The following is a 19,992-nucleotide window of genomic DNA, read 5'->3' on the forward strand; positions in this document are numbered from 1 at the left end:
TTTTCTGCTCATGCCTGTAAGGCATTTTATCCCTTGCAGTAGTGCCATTATAAAATAAAGCCTTATCAAGAGTTTTTGTTCAACTTGCTCAAAAGCAACTGATGTTTTTCCACTACCTCTTATTATTGAATTCGAACCCACTAACCCTCATTCTCTAAATCATGTATTACCATCCACACATGAAACTAAACGGGCATGTATTCCATGGGCCAGACAACACAATGTTCATTTTCCCTTTTTTTTGTAGGGCACACTGGATGTGGGATTGATCGATTCCGTCTGTGCATCTGACAATCCAGATCGGTAAGAACAAGTTCCACTTTCAGAAATCTTATTTTTGTTCAGCCCTTTGTTCTGAAACAGAACATGTTTTTTCTGCGAGACTATCAGCTTGAGAAATTAAAGAAGAAAAGTAAGGTAGAGCAGTTCTAAATTCAACCACTCTATTTTGCTAATTTGGGACGCGGGTGGCGCTGTGGGTTAAACCCCAGAGCCTAGGACTTGCCGGTCAGAAGGTTGGCGGTTCGAATCCCCGCGACGGGGTGAGCTCCCGTTGCTCGGTCCCTGCTCCTGCCAACCTAGCAGTTCAAAAGCACGTCAAAGTGCAAGTAGGTAAATAGGTACTGCTCTGGCGAGAAGGTAAACGGCGTTTCCGTGTGCTGCTCTGGTTCGCCAGAAGCGGCTTAGTCATGCTGGCCACATGACCCGGAAGCTGTACACCGGCTCCCTCGGCCAATAAAGCGAGATGAGCGCCACAACCCCAGAGTCGTCCACGACTGGATCTAAATGGTCAGGGGTCCCTTTACCTTTCCCTTTATTTTGCTAATAGATCGAGCATCTCTGTTTTGTGTTCGGAACCTGTGTCTTCATGTTGATCTTTGGAATAAACCAGCAAAGGTTTGAGCTAATTCTCACAGAGAGAATTCCACCTGAGCAAGGTGGAAGCAGAAACAAGTTTGGCCGTAGTTTTGAAATTGTGGGATTGTGCCAAGCTGTCAAATGTCAGTGTTTGAAAAACAAGTCAGGCAAAGTTGAATAATAAAGTGAATCAGCATTTGCTTAAATATACAGTACAAACAAAAGAGAATTGCTTTGTATGAGTCAGACTCACTTTGTTATGGTCCCAAACAGTATCCATGTTTACTATACAGGCCTTTTTTGCTTTATTTGTTTTTTCCTGGGCAGACCCAATTCATTTGTGATCATCACCGCTAATCGTGTTCTCCACTGCAACGCCGACACTCCAGAGGAGATGCATCACTGGATCACCTTGCTGCAGAGATCCAAAGGTGACACCCGAGTAGAGGGACAAGAGTTCATAGTGAGAGGTAGGAGCATCTTTCAGGTGAAATCCCCCTGCAAAATGGGGTATTTTTCTTACTAAACTCTGGCTCCCAAAGTACCGTATTTTTTGCTCTGCAAGACTCACTTTTTCCCTCCTAAAAGGTAAGGGGAAATGTGTGTGCATCTTATGGAATGAATGCAGGCTGCACAGCTATCCCAGAAGCCAGAACTGCAAGAGGCGATCCCTCTTGCTGTTCTGGCTTCTGAGATTCAGAATATTTTTTTTCTTGTTTTCCTCCTCCAAAAACTAGGTGCGTCTTGTGGTCTGGTGCGTCTTATAGAGCGAAAAATGCGGTACTTGCTAATAACTTGAGGAGGACACATTTAAGCAGTACATCTGAAGACGAAAAGCCAAAGCATGGATGTTTGCAATTGTCTTTTATGTCCAGAGGAGTTTTTAGTTCCTTTACGATGCCGTAATGAGAAGCAGCTCCTTCCTGTACTAGCCACAATATTGCTATGAGGTCTGTTGCCTCTCCTCATCCATACCAGTCAGGCAGTTAGTTGGTTTATGCTGATGCAAGACTATAGGACAGGCATAGGCAAACTCCGGCCTTCCAGATGTTTGGGACTACAATTCCCATCATTCCTGACAACTGGTCCTGTTAGCTAGGGATGATGGGAATTGTAGTCCCAAACATCTGGAAGGCCGGAGTTTGCCTATGCCTACTATAGGAGGTTGGAGAAAATCTGAAAAGGCTATAACAAGAGAGTTGGGTGGGAAATCTTCTTAGAGTTGATTGAAGTAGACCCACTAGTGTCACTGATATTTTTGGCAACTCTGCCCCAAATATCTCCTGCTGAAGCTTGTGACATTGGGCTGAATTGAAAAGGATTCGTTCTAAAGCACAGGGAGGATTTGAGGGATGGGTATTCTCTGTTTGTTTTATATTAACACAGAGGGTAGATTGAACAATAACAAAGTAGTTAGTTCACCCCAATGTTGGGGAGGCATTCATCATTGCCCTCTCCTTCCCTGAGAGGGGAAGGTGCAGTTTCAGGGTAACCGCGAGGACTAAATAGTTTCTGAGTTGCTTCAGAGAGGGGGATTTGGATTGTGGAATGTCAGCTTTGAAAAAACAAATCCCTAGTACTCCCCCCCCCCCCTAAAAAACTGGTAGCTGCTAATATGATAAAAATGCTAGTGGGTTTGGAATAGTTTTTTTTGTTTGTTTGTTTTTTTGAGGGGGGTGGGTTCTTTTCTAAACAGTTTAAATATTGCCAGCCAACCTACTCCATTTTCCCCTTCTTCCCTGAGGGGGAAGAATGGAGGAATGATTTCATACACACCCAACTCACACTCACAAAACAAATTCCATTCTCCATTGAACTCCATTGTACATGGCTTAGGTGTTAATACGTGACATGCCTACATGTATTAGACCTGACGACATTATGCCCAGATGTGCCTATACAAAGAGAAACATTTTGGCTTCATCTTCATCTTGACTTAAGAACGGTTATTAAGTCCTACATCAAAACAGCCTTCTGAGAAGAACTCAGTAAATGCTGTTTTATTGTTTTATGTGTTGTGAATAGCAGGGGGTTTTTAAAATATGTTTTGAGAAAGTGACTAGCAGCCCAAAGTTGAGAGCAGCTCTAGAAGAGCATCAGCATTCAGGAAATGTTTTTTCTCTAAACTAGGATGGTTACATAAGGAGGTTAAGAACAGCCCAAAGATGACTTTGTTGAAGTTGAAGAAGCGATGGTTTGTCCTGACACACAACTCATTGGATTATTACAAAAGCTCCGAGAAGAATGCCCTCAAACTGGGCACCCTGGTCTTGAACAGCCTCTGCTCTGTGGTACCACCGGATGAGAAAATCTTTAAAGAAACAGGTAACTAATTTCAGCAGGAGCTCTTCCACTAGATTCAAGTGATGTGGCCATCGATAATCATATTAAAAATCTGCTAAAATACTTTGGGGGTTGAAAAAGATTCCAATTTAAAGTGTTAGGCAAAATAACAAAAAGTGTATTCTTAGGCCTCCCATATACACTAGTATATATAATTTTATGGTATTACTCCAAAAAAAAAGTGGTGCTATGAGCCATCAAACCTCGGAAATACACTTTCCCCAAAAGGTTTCCACAATTATGGCCGCTAGTGTACTGTTTTGGAACTAGTGTGGCTCTGTGAGTTAAACCACAGAGCTTAGGGCTTGCCAGTCAGAGCTCTGCCCCAGCTCCTGCCAACATAGCAGTTCAAAAGCACGCAGTGCAAATAGATAAATAGGTACCACTCTGGCGGGAAGGTAAATGGCGTTTCCGTGCGCTGCTCTGGTTCGCCAGAAGCGGCTTAGTCATGCTGGCCACATGACCCAGAAGCTATACGCCGGCTCCTTCGGCCAGTAAAGTGATATGAGTGCCGCAACCCCAGAGTCGTCCTCGACTGGACCTAACGGTCAGGGTGCCTTTTTACCTATTCTTCCTAAATTGGCCTCTAAAGTGGTTTTAATTTGCACACACTTCAGAGATGTAGAGAACCGGCCTTTGCACTGTTTTGATCTGTATGATGTTAAGTAAGACAGGATTCAGTATATCAGGTTGTTTCAAGAAAGCAGTATACAGTGGTGCCCCGCAAGACGAATGCCTCGCAAGACAAAAAACCCGCAAGACGAAAGGGTTTTTCGGTTTTTGCGACGCTTCGTTAGACGATTTTCCCTATGGGCTTGCTTCGCAAGACGAAAGCCCATAGGGAAATCTCCGGGGACCTCTTTTAAATGCTGGCGGTGGGGAGCAAAGCCTTTCCCCCCCCCTCCGGACTTCAGAAGAGGTCCAGGAAGGCCGGCGGGGGCGAAAGGCTTTGCTCCCCACCGCCAGCATTTTAAAAGCGGTCCGGGATAGCAGGGAAGCGCTTCCCGCTATCCCGGACGGCTTTTGAAGGCAGGCGGGGGGGGGGAGCAAAGACTTTTGCCCCCCGCCAGCCTTCAGAAGAGGTCCAGGACCTCTTCCGAAGGCGGGGGGGGGGCAAAAGTCTTTGTCCCCCCTGCCTGCCTAACCGGGGGCTTTTAAATCGCCCCGGGACTGTCCGGGAACCCTTCGCTGCTGCCGCCCGCCAGCATTTTAAGATCGCCCCGGGACAGCGGGGGGGGGGGAATCAAAGACTTTCGCCCCCCGCCAGCCTTCAGAAGACGCCGGGGACGGTTTCCATAGGAACGCATTAATTGATTTTTAATGCATTCCTATGGGAAACCGTGCTTCGCAAGACGAAAAACTCGCAAGACGAAAAGACTTGCGGAACGAATTAATTTCGTCTTGCGAGGCACCACTGTACTACAGTGGTACCTCAGGTTACATATGCTTCAGGTTACATATGCTTCAGGTTACAGACTCCGCTAACCCAGAAATAGTTCTTCAGGTTAAGAACTTTGCTTCAGGATAAGAACAGAAATCTTGCTCTGGCGGTGCAGCGGAGCAGGAGGCCCCATTAGCTAAAGTGGTGCTTCAGGTTAAGAGCAGTTTCAGGTTAAGAACGGACCTCCGGAATGAATTAAGAACTTAACCCGAGGTACCACTGTATAAACATTAATAAGCCTTCAGATCAGACTTATGAACTGCACTCCTTTGAGTCACCCACCGTCACTGTTATGATTTTTGACAGCTCACCTTCACCACTTGTCTATTAATAGTTTGAGTAAATCAGATTAACAAGGTGTTTTCTTATTTACTCTTGCCTCAGGTTACTGGAATGTGACCGTGTACGGGCGCAAGCACTGCTACCGCCTCTATACCAAACTTCTCAACGAAGCCACTCGCTGGTCAAGTGCTATCCAGAATGTGATAGATACAAAAGCACCCATAGACACCCCCACCCAGCAGCTCATTCAAGACATTAAGGTAGGCTCATGGTCTTGGAAAAATACCTTCGAGAAGGCAATCAACCACATTATTTTCCACTCATAAAGAAAGAAAATTGTTAAATGTTCCAAAACTGAGGCAGTTGTTTGGAGAAGAAACTCGTTAAGTGTTGTGGGGAAAACTCCAATGAGGATTGTAATTGCTCAGTGGCATATGAGTGTTGGGGCAGGGGGGGGGCAGAACAAGAACTGGGAGGGTGGTATATCCTGAAAGAGTTATAGCTGACTGGCTAGAACCTTGAACAAGAGCATTTTGTTGCAGTCCCCACTTGCAATAGGAGGTGGAGGAATACGACAATGGTAGTGACATTTGTACTACCACAAAGAGGTGCTCATGCTGCTCTGCATATTTAGGACTCGAAAATAAAACAAAAATCGAGAGAGTGCCGGATCTTTGTTTCATTCTGTTCTGTTTGTGAATCAGGCCCATGATACCAGGCAGCAGCCATAACAAACACAGTAGACTTTATCTCAGCCTCTAGGCATCTAACTGGTCAACGTGTTCCTATTTTGTCTTGATTTTGGATTCTTTTAGCTTTGCACTGTGCTGCTACAAATGGTTTAATGTTACTCTGGTTTGTGTTTTTTTAGCTCTCCGTTTTTATATATTTTATTGTGATTTTTAGGGTGCACAGTGTTGATTTTAGTGGGTTATAACTCTTCTAAATTGGAGGTGATGGCTGTTATTTTTTCCAATTTTCATCCTCCGTTTCATCCCAGAGGAGCTCAGGGCAATACAAATAAAATAAAATTAAAATGTAACACTTTTAAAAGCATTATTAATATCTAAAAATACTTAAATGGTCCTGGGTGGGTGGGTGGTGTGCTTTTTCCGGAAGTTTATATTCCGCTCCAAAACACGTCAGCTCTTTCTGGTAGAACCATTTCCCTTTGGAGCTGTTGACCTTTCACAAGCATTCAGTAGAGACTTGTTTTTCATCCTCAGCCTATGAATAATCTTGCTATTTACACAGGAGAACTGCCTGAACCCCGAAGTTGTTGAGCAGATCTATAAGAGGAACCCGATTCTTCGCTATACACAGCACCCACTGCATTCTCCGCTATTGCCACTTCCATATGGGGACATCAACCTGAATGGTAAGTCCTTCGGACACTCAAGCCCATTCCCTTCCCTTTGCAAAACCACTTTTGCCTTGGGACAGTTTCATGAAGATGAGATGCCTTGGCTCCTTCTCTCATCACCTTAACAGTAATCTTCTCATCAGTTTGCTGCTATATATTTAACCAATAGAGGTTGCCAGGAACTGCCAAGTGCTGTTCCCAACTCATCACTCCAAATCATACTCCTGGTTTCTGTTGTTGTTGTTTAGTCATGTCCGACTCTTCGTGACCTCATGGACCAGAGCACACCAGGCACTCCTGTCTTCCACTGCCTCCCGCAGTTTGGCCAAACTCATGCTGGTAGCTTCGAGAACACTGTCCAACCATCTCGTCCTCTGTCTTCCCCTTCTCCTTGTGCCCCCAATCTTTCCCAACATCAGGGTCTTTTCCAGGGAGTCTTCTCTTCTCATGAGGTGGTCAAAGTATTGGAGCCTCAGCTTCACGATTTGTCCTTCCAGTGAGCACTCAGGGCTGATTTCCTTCAGAATGGATAGGTTTGACCTTCTTGCAGTCCATGGGACTCTCAAGAGTCTCCTCCAGCACCATAATTCAAAAGCATCAATTCTTCGGCGATCAGCCTTCTTTATGGTTTTTGTACTTCTTCCCAGTTCTCCTTCGCCATCAATATTCTAAGCTGGAAAGGGCAATGTGAAACCAAGAGGGAAATAAACATTGGAACCCAACTGCATGGGGCTTGTTCATTCATACACTTCACGAGGAAAAGTTTTGGCAGTGCCCAGGAAGCCTGACTGAGGTTATGAGGAAGCTAGCACTCCCCTAGCTTAGCTGCAGAGGGAGGCAGTGGCTTCCCCAGTGTGGAATAATACAGTGTTGACCAGAACTTTCAGGAGCCAGACACAGTCACTTTGCAGCCCACGGCTCCCCGCTCCAAATTAATTTATTTATATGATTTTTATACCTCCCTCCCCATCTCTGGACAGATCACCAAAAAAAATTAAACCTTAGAAGTATACAACTAAAACATAGACAAAATCTTAAAACAGTTAATGCAGCTTCAGAATAAAAAGCCAAGCAACAGTAAATGATACTGCAAATAACTTTTAGAAATAAATCATTTGATGCAAAACCATTGATACCCAAATATTTGACAAAATAACCCAATTCCAAAAAAGGAGGGGGAAAGGAATAAGGGCAGACATTCGGATATCTATGCAAACTATGTATCTTAATTGTTCCAGTATACAGTGGTACCTCGGGTTACATACGCTTCAGGTTACAGACTCCGCTAACCCAGAAATAGTGCTTCAGGTTAAGAACTTTGCTTCAGGATGAGAACAGAAATCGTGCTACAGCGGCAGCAGCAGGAGGCCCCATTAGCTAAAGTGGTGCTTCAGGTTAAGAACAGTTTCAGGTTAAGAACGGACCTCCGGAACGAATTAAGTACTTAACCCGAGGTACCACTGTAATAAGAAAATGGGAGCTTTGTAAAAACACCTGTTGAGACATAACTGTTTCAGATGTTTGCCCCATGTGAGTTACAATAGTTTGATTGAGCAGCGAGATGTACTTCCGTGTTCTGTTTTCTAGTGCTAAAAGACAAAGGCTACACCACCCTCCAGGATGAAGCTATCAAGATCTTTAATTCTCTGCAGCAACTTGAGTCCGTGTCAGACCCCATTCCTATTATTCAGGGTATTCTGCAGACAGGGCACGATTTGCGGCCTTTGCGCGATGAGCTCTACTGCCAGCTGATCAAGCAGACCAGCAAAATGCCTAATCCGGGGAGCGTTGGCAATCTGTACAGCTGGCAGATCCTCACTTGCATGAGCTGCATGTTTCTGCCAAGCCGCGGGATTCTCAGATACCTGAAGTTCCACCTAAAAAGGTAAGCAGAACTATGGATGATTGCACACAATGGTGTGCCGTGCAATAGTTTGAATCGTTTTGTATCCTGGAGATAGGCGTGTTGTGGAAAGGGGCAGATCCCCAAACACCCTTAGAATTGGGATTAAGAGCAGGGCTCAGCAGGTTCCGCAGACGTCAGGGATTTCTGCCATTGGCCCATCAAGCAAACACTGGAAACTAACGCATCTTGGAGGAGATGATGGGAGACAGCTGTAGGACTGGCTGGCTGGACCTCAGGGAGCCACACCACATAAGGGAATGGCCAGGATACAAAGCGAGGGCAGGTAGGGCAGCGAGAGGGAGAATGAAAGTGCAAAGCAGGAAAGAGACTCAAAGGAAGCAGAGATGGAAGCAGAGAGGAGAGGCTATAATCTCCCAAGATTGGAACGCTGGGCCAAATCTGAGGCCAGCTGAGCCAGAACTCAGTGCAGAGATGAGGTGGACTGAAAAGACGCCAGATGAGAGAAATGTAACCAAGCCAAGAGTCATATGCAGTCTCCTGCCCTGAGCTTGAGGGAAAGAACTGTGACTCCAGGAGGATGGAACAGCACAAGGCAGAGATAGGGTGCAGTTATCCATCATCAACATGCCTGCAAATATAAGATGTCAATACAAAGGAGCTTTCTATGCAACCACCTTGCTTGCGAGAATGATCTATTCATAGGGTGGTGGTGGAGGCTTTTGATAAACAGTGGTACCTCGGTTTTCAAAAAATCCATTCCGTAAGTTTGTTTGAGGTCTGAAATGTCTGGAAGCAGAAGCCTCAAAATGGAAAACTTAAAATGGAAGCCACATTTTCTATTCGACTTCTGAGGCGCGTTCGAAAACTGAGGCACTTACTTCCGGGTTTTCGGCATTCCGAAACATTCGACTACAGAGGTGTTTGAAAAATGAGGTACCAATGTAGAGGGTTGGTAAAAATGGTCTCACAACCACAACAGTAGTTGCTTGGGCTGAATGCTCTCACCATTGCCTCTTTAATGCTTTTCAAACCACCACATTCAAGAAAACAAAATATGGAGCAATTAAATCTCAGGGTTTCCCCCCACAGGGTGCGTGACCAGTTTCCAGGCACAGAAATGGAGAAGTATGCCCTCTTCATTTATGAATCGCTGAAAAAAACCAAAGGCAGAGAGTTTGTGCCATCCCGGGAGGAAATTGAAGCCTTGATCAACAGACAAGAGATGACATCCACGGTCTACTGTCATGGCGGGGGATCCTGTAAGATCACCATAAACTCCCACACCACTGCTGGCGAGGTAAGATGAGGCTTGGACTGGATTGCCTGGGTTGAGCCTCAGGGTGTGAAGGGTCTGCCATTTTGTGCAGTGCGTTTGTGGCCTATTGAACTTTAATTTAAAGTTGTATGTGACTTACTAATAACCATATAATTTTAGTCAGTGATCTGTCTTCTGAGATGCAGAAGCATATAGGGTGGTTAAGCAATGACAATTTACTCAGAGATCTTTTGAAATTAATGGGCCCAACTTAGTAATGTTTATTAATTTCAGTGGATCTAGTATGGGTAAAACGCAGTGTTTATGAATGTTGCCTATTTTTCATTGTGTAGAAACATATTAGGAGACCCTAATAGTTTTTATTTGTACAGACATGCAAATCACAGTGCAGGACGAAATATGAGGAACAGTATGAGAGAGAAATGTGGTATAGCAGATGTAACAGTAATTTGCTTTGGGTTGGATGTAGTTCTGTCTATGCTTTTACTGATATTACGTATTTGGTTTTATGATTATGCTTGGCTACTTTCAGTTGAAGAGCAGAAACTTTGCAGTATGCCAGTTGTTGGACATTCTTGAGAAGAATAGTCAATCTGTACTATATGTGTATCTTCCAACAGTTATTGATGTTTCTAGCCAACTTAAAAACGTGGTCTATAATCTGGAAATGCTTTATCAAGAAAGAGCCTGGAGGAAAACTGATGTGAAATGTTGACTATTGAAAGTTAAAAACAAAAGCAAGTGCAATGAAAAAAATAGATGTTTGTATGCTTTTGAACATAATTTGTACCTTAGCCTTCATTGTGGCTAATTGATGCTTTTACCTTTTCTGATCTAACATTCTTTGTCTCGTTTTTGGTTTTTGTCTACTAGGTTGTTGAAAAGTTAATTCGGGGTCTGGCCATGGAAGACAGCAGAAATATGTTTGCCTTGTTTGAATACAATGGAACTACAGATAAAGCCATTGAAAGCAGGACGGTTGTGGCTGATGTCTTGGCAAAGTTTGAAAAGTGAGTGTGCCTCTGCTAATAAGTAAGCAATTAAAAGCCCTAACCACAGCCTTTTAAACTTCCCTTTTGTGAATCAATGGCATCTCCCCATCCACTGCCCTCCTGTAAAGAGGGATTAATGAAGCTCTTGTAAGCCTGGGAATGATTTCATCACTATTCATTGTGGTACTTGTGTTGTGCTGTCCTAAAATTTCCTCTCTCGTGCCTTACCACCTGCAACCCTCCCTCCTTGGACTTTGTCTTCAGTCCAAGCCTTTTCTTCTTTATAATTTTCCACAATTGGTACGTCTCTAACAAAGGAACTAGTCACAGCACATTCGCACAGGTAGTTTTCCCAGAATCTCAGTGGCAGCTTAAAGTTCATCTGTCTCCTAACACTGCTGCTGAAACTGATATTGGTGCAAAGCTGGTTACTGCAATTGCGGCAAATAGTAGAAAGAGCTTCCCCAATACTTTCTCCTTCCCATTTCTCTAGCGGCCCTGTTTTATATTTTGTTAACGGGCTGGTGGACCGGGTTTTAAACCTGCTTCAAATTTGCATCCAGTACCTTATGTATTAAGGGACGCGGGTGGCGCTGTGAGTTAAACCACAGAGCCTAGGACTTGCCAATCAGAAGGTCAGTGGTTCAAATCCCCGCAATGGGGTGAGCTCCCGTTGCTCGGTCCCTGCTCCTGCCAACCTAGCAGTTCAAAAGCACTTCAAAGTGCAAGTAGATAAATAGGTACCGCTCCGGCGGGAAGGTAAACGGCGTTTCCGTGCGCTGCTCTGGTTCGCCAGAAGCGGCTTAGTCATGCTGGCCCCATGACCCGGAAGCTGTACGCCGGCTCCCTCGGCCAATAAAGCGAGATGAGTGCCACAACCCCAGAGTCAGCCATGACTGGACCAAATGGTCAGGGGGCCCTTTACCTTTGCCTTGTGTATTTGCTTCTGCTAAAGTTTTTACCCATGAATCAAATTTCTTCTGTGGGATTTGATTCCTTATATTATCCTGGTTAGGACTTCAACTGTGAGACAGCAATCCATGATCTTGCTCACTTGACTAGCAGTTGCTCTGAGCCAGCTCCGTAATGCTAGATGCCATAGGCTTATCAAAGAAACAAAAACCTGCCTATAGATGGAAAAATAGCATTAGAGTTGGCATCCCCAACATTGATGCCCATGGGCAGCACAGTGGCCTCATATACATCCTTTGGCCCCAGCAGAGGCTCCCTGATCCTCCCAATTCTCTGTTTCATTTTTTGCAAAATGCAGTTCTTTGGCTGGTATATATGTGCTTGAGTGGGAGGTTGCCATTGGGGGGGGGGTGTTTGTTGCTTGTCTAAGGATCCTCTCCAGAGCTTTTTTAAAATAAAAAATAATAATAATGCAATATTTTAAACATTAGACTCCTGTGTCAAATAATCTGTTCTCATTATTTTGTAGTCTCTCCCCCCTCCCCATATTTGGAAATTACCATTCTTGCTGCAGCTAATGTATTTGCCACCATTATTTTGTCTTTTTTTGGGGGGGGGGTTACTTCTCCTTAATTTTCCTAATAGAATAACCAAAGGATCTGTCTATAGTTTGCAATTTGTAATCACATCAGTTTTCCTAATCCTTTTAATCTAAAAGATCCCTGCAGTTTTCCAATTCCACTCAATATGCCTGAATCCCGCTTGACCTTGAGCACCTCCATCATAAAGTGGGACAGAGTTTGTACATTTTTTGTAGCCTGATAGGCCAGTGCACTCACATGGGGTTACATTCAAACATGCAACTCCAACTCTACAGCCTGAACCCTATCAGTAACATTTGACTATTTGATTTTGCTGAATGTATAAAGCGGTGTTCATGGAAGTTGAGCCATAGATTAAGATCCTGATTACCAATTCCACATAGCAATAGTTTCAACTCACATCTTAAATACAGCTTTTAAATTTTATTGCCAGTTTATATTTGATTATTTGTACTCAAACTGCCGAGTATTTGTGTTTTCCCAGGCTTGGTGCTGCTTCAGAAGGTGAGAATACAGCATGGAAATTTTACTTCAAGCTCTACTGCTTCCTGGACACGGAGCATGTGCCAAAAGATAGTGTGGAATTTGCATTCATGTTTGAGCAGGTACGGAGAGGAGATAAGGTTGTTATACTTTGGGGAAGAGTAAGTGATGTGAGATACACACACACAGAGGGAGAGAGACTCCATTCAAATCAAAGAGGCAAGCTGCTTTGATTGACACCTACCTGACGTAACAAGGATCTCCTGGTTTAAATGGACCTGGATTGAGGCAGATCAGCAAGGAGAGAGGGGAGTCTGGTGGTGCTCATTCCTGACTTCCTCAGCCATGTTTCGCAAGCCGTGATTGTTACATCGCTAGAAATTAAGAGCCCAGCTGCATCTGATCTTGTTCAGTGTCCGTTTTCCCACAGCAGCCAGTCAGATGCCTGTGAGATGCCCACAAGCAGGGCACAGGAGCAGAGGCCCTGTTCTCCTGCCATTGTTGCTGCGCAACTGATATTTGGAGACAAGGTGCCTCTGATGCTGGAGGCAGCATATAGTCATCATGACTAGTAGCTATGTATAGCCTCTATCCTCATAGATTTGTCTAATACCCTTTCAAGGCTATCACTGCATCTCCCATAGTTAATGTACTGTATTGTCCCCTATATCCCACGTCATTTGCCCATCAGTAAAATGGGTATAGGGACGCGGGTGGCGCTGTGGGTTAAACCACAGAGCATAGGACTTGCCGATCAGAAGGTTGGCGGTTTGAATCCCCGCAACGGCGTGAGCTCCTATTGCTCGGTCCCTGTTCCTGCCAACCTAGCAGTTCGAAAGCACGTCAAAGTGCAAGTAGATAAATAGGTACCGCTCCAGTGGGAAGGTAAATGGCGTTTCCATGCGCTGCTTTGGTTCGCCAGAAGCAGCTTAGTCATGCTGGCTCCATGACCCGGAAGCTGTATGCCGGCTCCCTCGGCCAATAAAGCGAGATGAGCGCAGCAACCCCAGAGTCAGTCACGACTGGACCTAGTGGTCAGGGGTCCCTTTACCTTTTTAAAATGGGTATATATGTTCCATGCATTTTGTAACTATTCATGAAAATTACTTGTATCAAGTAGCTATATCACTTTCCCTGTCACTGTATCTTCTGGAGGAGTTATATCCAAACAACCTCACAGGACTCCTGTCATATAAAGTTGAGAACAGCCAAGCACCATCAGAACCAAAAGTAAAAATGTTTTTATTTCATGAAACATTCATGGATTAGAAACAATTTCCCCCAGAAGCTTTGCATGACCTATCATAAAACTTGGCAGGCTGATCTTTTGCAATTATGAGTTTTTTGTCATTTGAGTTTTATTCATTTTCCTTTGTCACATCTGTATCAAACAATTGCACGTGTACTTATGGTCAATTAAATGACACTTAACCTTTTATAATGCAACAATGCCAAAGCCAACTTTAGGCTTGCAAGTATTTATAAGTTCATTCATTCCCTGGAGAAGATGCTGCCTGGGGTGCCCTCTGGTGGTTCTCTTCATTTAAGCACTCTTTATGCTTTGCCAAAGGTACCCCAGTGGAAGAAGCTTGTTCATATATATTTCCTGCTTTCTCGAGGAGCAAAAACGTATAAATAATGTACATAAATAATACTTGTATACAGTGGAATCTCAGTTTTCGACCTTAATCCATTCCGGAAGACTGTTCCATCTTCCGAAAAGTTCGAAAACCGAGAATCAATGGACTGGCCGCAAAGACAATGGAAAAAAATGAAAAACATGCCAAGGAAGCTGTTCTTCTTCTGAAAATCATTCGAAAACGGAAGCATTTGCTTCCGGGTTGTTGGCGTTTGGGTTCCAAATTGTTCAGCTTCCAAAGCATTCAGCAACTGAGGTTTCACTGTACTACTTAAAAGCCTGCAAAGCATCTCACATATGTTACTTTGTTTTAATCTTTACAAAAGCTCTGTAAGGCAAATATTACCTTTCTTGTTCTGGGGTGTGTTTTTTGTGGAGGGAGCACTGAGGCTGAGAAGTAGTGGCTTGACCAAGACCACCCAGTGAGATTATGGGTGAAACAAGATTGAACCTAGAGCCTTCTTGGTGCACAGTTCAGTTTTATTACCACTATGCTACATCAGCAAATTTAGGATTCAGAATGTTCTGCTGCATGCCTGTAAACGTCTTGTTTTCCTTTTTTCCATTAGGCACACGAAGCAGTGATTAGAGGACATTATCCGGCTCCTGAAGAAGCCCTCCAGGTCCTTGCTGCCTTGCGGCTCCAATACTTACAAGGAGACTACACTTCATCCAATATCACTATGCCAGAAATGGAAGAAGTCTACCCACTGCAGAGGCTCACGTCCCGAATTATCCAGTCCACTAAAACATTTACCGCTGCAGAGAGGATAGAGAGGAAGCGGGCCAATTTTCTAGAAGGAACCCTGAGGAGGAGTTTCCGCAGCAGTTCCATCAGCAGGCAGAAGATGGAAGAGGATCAGATGCTTGATATGTGGGTCAAAGAGGAAATCTTCGCAGCCAGGACTAATGTGATTGATAAATGGAAAAAACTGCAAGGAATGAACCAAGAGCAAGCAATGATCAAGTACATGAGTTTGATTAAGGAGTGGCCTGGCTATGGGTCCACACTCTTTGATGTAGAGGTGAGTATACCAAAATTCCACGGGCATTGCTGACAGCAAAATCATAAGACTAAATAAAAAAATAAACTACAGCTAAACAATTTGTAGTATAACACATAGTAACACATCTTGTATGGTCACATTCTATGGGTTTGCAAATTTGTCTGCCTTCTCCTGCTGAATATTTTACAGGTGAGGGTATGTAGGTTTTGATTTGTTGTTGTTGTTTAGTCGTGTCCGACTCTTCGTGACCCCATGGACCAGAGCATGCCAGGCACTCCTGTCTTCCACTGCCTCCTGCAGTTTGGTCAAACTCATGCTGGTAGCTTCGAGAACACTGTCCAACCATCTCGTCCTCTGTCATCCCCTTCTCCTTGTGCCCTCCATCTTTCCCAACATCAGGGTCTTTTCCAGGGAGTCTTCTCTTCTCATGAGGTGGCCAAAGTATTGGAGCCTCAGCTCACTGTCCTTCCAGTGAGAACTCAAGACCGATTTCCTTCAGAATGGATAGGTTTGATCTTCTTTCAGTCCATGAGACTCTCAAGAGTCTCCTCCAGCACCATAATTCAAAAGCATCAATTCTTTATGGTCCAGCTCTCACTTCCATGCATCACTACTGGGAAAACCATAGCTTTAACTATACAGATTTTTGTTGGCAAGGTGATGTCTCTGCTTTTTAAGATGCTGTCTAGGTTTTGATTAGAACCTGAGAAAAGGGTTACGGCTGTGGAATTTCACCTGTGAGCCTGCACACACCCAGATTCCCCTTCTGCCTCAGCAACTGCGTAAGAGAATGTCAGCTCCTTCCCTGCTTTAAGGAACTGAACGTTTGCGACATTATCTGACCCTACTTTAATCTGCACCCACATCCCAGATTATCCATTTTACACTGAGGAACTGGCAACGGCTGCTGTGCTTAAGAGGCCAGAAACTGAACAGTAAAACATTAGTATGTGTATATAAATCTGAGGAACATCTAACCCATCCACTCAGCTACTACCCATCTTAAGGGCCGCATTTCCTCACACAGTTCAAGCATTTGATGTGTCTTGTGGATTAACGTTAGTAGCTAAATGTCTGAAGTGATTTAGGTTTTGATTTGTCTGTGCAAGGAATCAGACTTCATATTTACAAGTGCAGGAAATCATAAGAGGAGCATAGTCTGCAATAGTTAATTGCACATCCTTTCTAAACCAGTTGTGACCCAAAGGTGAGAGTGTTTAATTTAGTCCTTTGAAACAAGTACAGATCTCTCCTCTGACAATGGAAAAAATTGCGTAGGCTCAGGCAGATCACTCCCAGAATAATCTACCTCACTAAACATGTTCTATGAGAAAAGAGCATTGTATGCTAAAAGAAATACTATAAAAATGTATAATTTTAAATTGCATTTTTGGAATCATCATTTCTGTTTTCTACCATTCACCTTGACATTATTTTTCCCCAGTGTAAAGAAGGGGGCTTCCCTCAAGAACTTTGGTTGGGTGTCAGTGCTGATGCAGTTTCTGTCTACAAACGCGGGGAAGGAAGACCTTTAGAAATATTTCAGTATGAGCACATCCTCTCCTTTGGTGCTCCCCTTGCTAATGTCTACAAGATTGTTGTGGATGAGAGAGAGCTGCTTTTTGGAACACTTGAGGTAAGAAAGGAACTAGTCATTCAGTTCTGCTTTCCTTGTTTTTAAAATAAGCTGGATGAATAAATTGAATCCACTGTGCCAGTATTCAGAAATAGAAAGCCTTCCATGATTCTTTCACCTGCACAATTTCACATCAGGATTAAAATCTTCAATGGCAATCCTACACATGTTTATTTGGGATTAAGCTCCATTGAACTCAGTGGACTTGTTTCCCAGTAAGCATGCATTAGACTGAGACAATAGGAAACTTGAGTTAGGCTTGTGTGCACTTTTGCTCATCTTCAAAAGTAAAGTTCTGTAGGATTTTCAAATCTGCGATCTTGAGCTCTATGGGTTACAGTTCCATACAGAGTTATGTTGCTGAAGTCCCACTGACTCAGGTCTACTCTGAAGTAAGCCCTACTAAAATCAGTGGGGTTTACTCCCAGGTAAATGGGATTAGAATTGTATTCTAGAATTGTATTCTTATTTAGGAGCAAATCTCATGTGAGACTTACCTCCAAGTAATCTTATATAGGTCCAGGCTGGAAGTGTACAGTTTTTCTTCAAAATAAAAGATAAACATTTGCAAATTGTATTTAGTTCAGCTATTTAAAGATAGCTGAACGATCTTCAGAAATTTCACCCAATAGTATAGGTTTTCACACAAAAATTGCTAGCCTAATTTTCTTAGTAGACTACCAGCCCTGCCAACGTTTGGTTATAATTTTTTTAAGGTGTACATAGTTTTGTAAATTCTAGTCATCTGACTATTGGTCATTCAATTCTATAGCTTGCTGGGTAGAGTTACCTTTGCCACACTGTTTTCATTGACTACCAAAAGGCTTGCTGATTTCAACCTCGGGTTACATACACTTCAGGTTACAGACTCCGCTAACCCAGAAATATTACCTCAAGTTAAGAACTTTGCTTCAGGATGAGAACAGAAATCTTGCTTTGGCGGCGCGGCAGGAGCAGGAGGCCCCATTAGCTAAAGTGGTGCTTCAGGTTAAGAACAGTTTCAGGTTAAGTACGGACCTCCGGAATGAATTAAGTACTTAACCCGAGGTACCACTATATGTTTAACTATAGGCTGTGTTACAGCCAAGCTGATTTTTTCTGTGACAATTTATAAAATTAGCGCTAATCTAAAAGAAACCAACTTTTCCTAGAGTATACCACATCACACTGCTGGGAGGTAAAATCTCATAAATACGCTCTTCACAACACCAAAGACCATTGCCTGAAGTGTGCATTAACTGGTTTTGTATTGTTATTGTCTTGGTAGGTTGTTGACATTGCCAAACTGATGAAAGCCTACATCAGCATGATTGTGAAAAAACGTTATAGCACCTCTCGATCAGTGAGTAGTCACGGAAGTCAAGGCAGCTCCAGGTGAAACGAGAGAGAGAAACTTGCTGTTCTGTCCTTTTGGAACATATCACCGCCAACCCGTTGAGTTTCTCAAAAAATGGTGATTGGAGGCACCTCTCAGGCTACAATCAAAACCGTGATTCTAGGAGAATCTACATTCAACACGTGGTGTTCGACGAGCTTAGAAATAATAACAGCCACTTGCATAGTCCCATAAACTTGTTGGCTAGCATGCTTCAAGCCTTCTAAAGCTTTGTTACCTCTAGATAACATAATGTATGCCTTAACTTAATGCACTGCTTTCTGAGCAGTGAGAAGTGCCTTAAAATGTTTTAAAACCAACTTGCATTTGTGATTATCAGAGGGGTTGTGTTTTGTAATAAACCACTTTGAATTAGCTTCTCCTTAATTTGCAGCCATCTTGCACTAACTAACTGGCTGGTTCTTACATGAGGAGGGAAAGAGAGCATCTTTGTTGGAATGCTGCAGGCGGCTTCCCGTAGGGACTTTAATAGCAATGCTGTATCCCCCCCCTTTTTTTCCATATGTGTGCATGCATATGACTCGGGTCAACTCTAATTTTATTCCACGTTTCACAATATTTTAAAAGTAAAAGGGAATAATAATGTGCAATGGTGTAAACAGTCTTTCTGTACATTTTAATAGTCCAGAGCTATAGTTGTCCCAAATGTTGAGTTTCTTTATAAGCCAGTTTTATTAACAAATTTGGGGGTTTTCATAATTTTTGTATTTTCTTCTAGATAATTTTTCATTCTTTGTTACATCTGTATGTAACACACCTGCATTTCTGTACCTCTGCTGTATTATATATAACGTGTAGTTTGAAATACACTATATTTATAGACTGCCCTTAATACAGAATTGCCATTATCCGCTCAATATTCAATCATATGTCTTCAGTTTATACAGTTGGGTTTCTTAAGATATTAAACATTTCTTTTAAAATATTAATATCGTGGTCTTGTGGTATGCTACTTGGAACTTGCCAAATGCAGAACATACTATAAAAGAAATTAAACAGAAAAATTATGATATCTTACTTAATGTTGTGCATGCCCCTCTCAATTTTTTCTGTGTGCTAATTGAATGGCAGCAGAAAACTGGAAAATTCTAAAATAGGCTAAATTGCCAGATTTGAGGAGGAGAGAAAACTATCCACTGCCTATAGGGTATTTCACACATATTCTTCATAGGCTCTATGTACTATGGAATAACAAGCTGTCATTGCCCTTACAAGTGTATTCTTCTAATTATGTTTGATTTGCAAAATATAGTTAATCTACAGGGCAACCATTATTTTAAAGACTGAATTCATAACTTAGGCAGAGAAGGCAGACACTGAAGCTTCAAATCTCTGTGCATTGTATTTATATGCTGCTTTTTCAAGGTGCACCACAATGAGCATCAAAAACAGACTGTTTATTACAAAACCTAGTTGAACAGGACAAAGTCTACAACTCAAATGATACAATCACATGAAAGATCAAATTCAAAAAGCACTGTGAAGCACAGCCTGCACTCATTTTTCAGAAGGAACTATAGCTCTACCTTCACTGTCAGAACCACTAGCAAAACATCCAGGACAAAAAAACAGCTCCTTAAACCTGTCTGGAAAAGTGCAAAGCTTCTTCACTAGGGAGCCCAAAGGCACTGCAATTCTTTAATCATAGGGGCTTTCAAGGACCTTGGGGAATGCACCTGCTTGCTACAGAAATCTGGCAACGGTGGGGGGGGGGAACGACCTCATGGTCCTAAGTTATTCATTCCTCCTTACCTTGTGATGGGTCTAATTTCAACTCCCAAGTAGCTATGCTGTGTATTAGTCCAATTACTGTGAGACCTTAAAACAGTGTCTACATCTGTCACTGAAACAACTGGTGTCATACCTATGCTTAAGCTACTGGGTTTAAGATTGAT

General features: G+C 43.0%; 1 protein-coding gene and 1 long non-coding RNA gene across 3 annotated transcripts in view; one reads left to right on the plus strand and one right to left on the minus strand.

Annotated features, from left to right (window-relative positions):
- Window positions 1-19,026, plus strand: part of MYO10 (myosin X) — a 197,317-nt gene extending 178,291 nt beyond the window's left edge. For both annotated transcript variants that reach the window (XM_081919110.1, XM_081919109.1), the window contains 12 exons: window positions 248-303; window positions 1,186-1,328; window positions 2,989-3,183; window positions 5,027-5,184; window positions 6,179-6,302; window positions 7,875-8,172; window positions 9,244-9,451; window positions 10,304-10,440; window positions 12,421-12,541; window positions 14,628-15,083; window positions 16,510-16,701; window positions 17,969-19,026. In XM_081919110.1, the coding sequence (XP_081775236.1) occupies window positions 248-303; window positions 1,186-1,328; window positions 2,989-3,183; window positions 5,027-5,184; window positions 6,179-6,302; window positions 7,875-8,172; window positions 9,244-9,451; window positions 10,304-10,440; window positions 12,421-12,541; window positions 14,628-15,083; window positions 16,510-16,701; window positions 17,969-18,079 (2,199 nt within the window). In that variant the 3' untranslated portion in view covers window positions 18,080-19,026. The remainder of the gene's footprint in view (window positions 1-247; window positions 304-1,185; window positions 1,329-2,988; window positions 3,184-5,026; window positions 5,185-6,178; window positions 6,303-7,874; window positions 8,173-9,243; window positions 9,452-10,303; window positions 10,441-12,420; window positions 12,542-14,627; window positions 15,084-16,509; window positions 16,702-17,968) is intronic.
- Window positions 19,027-19,414: 388 nt separating this feature from the next.
- LOC309374315 lies at window positions 19,415-19,992 on the minus strand. The gene is made up of 2 exons (XR_014170517.1): window positions 19,630-19,992; window positions 19,415-19,593 (listed from the first exon to the last, which is right to left on the minus strand). It is a non-coding gene; the product is annotated as an uncharacterized lncRNA (long non-coding RNA).

This window comes from Podarcis melisellensis (genome assembly GCF_964234715.1).
Source record: "Podarcis melisellensis genome assembly, chromosome: 7".
NCBI classification, from domain to species: Eukaryota; Metazoa; Chordata; class Lepidosauria; order Squamata; family Lacertidae; genus Podarcis; species Podarcis melisellensis.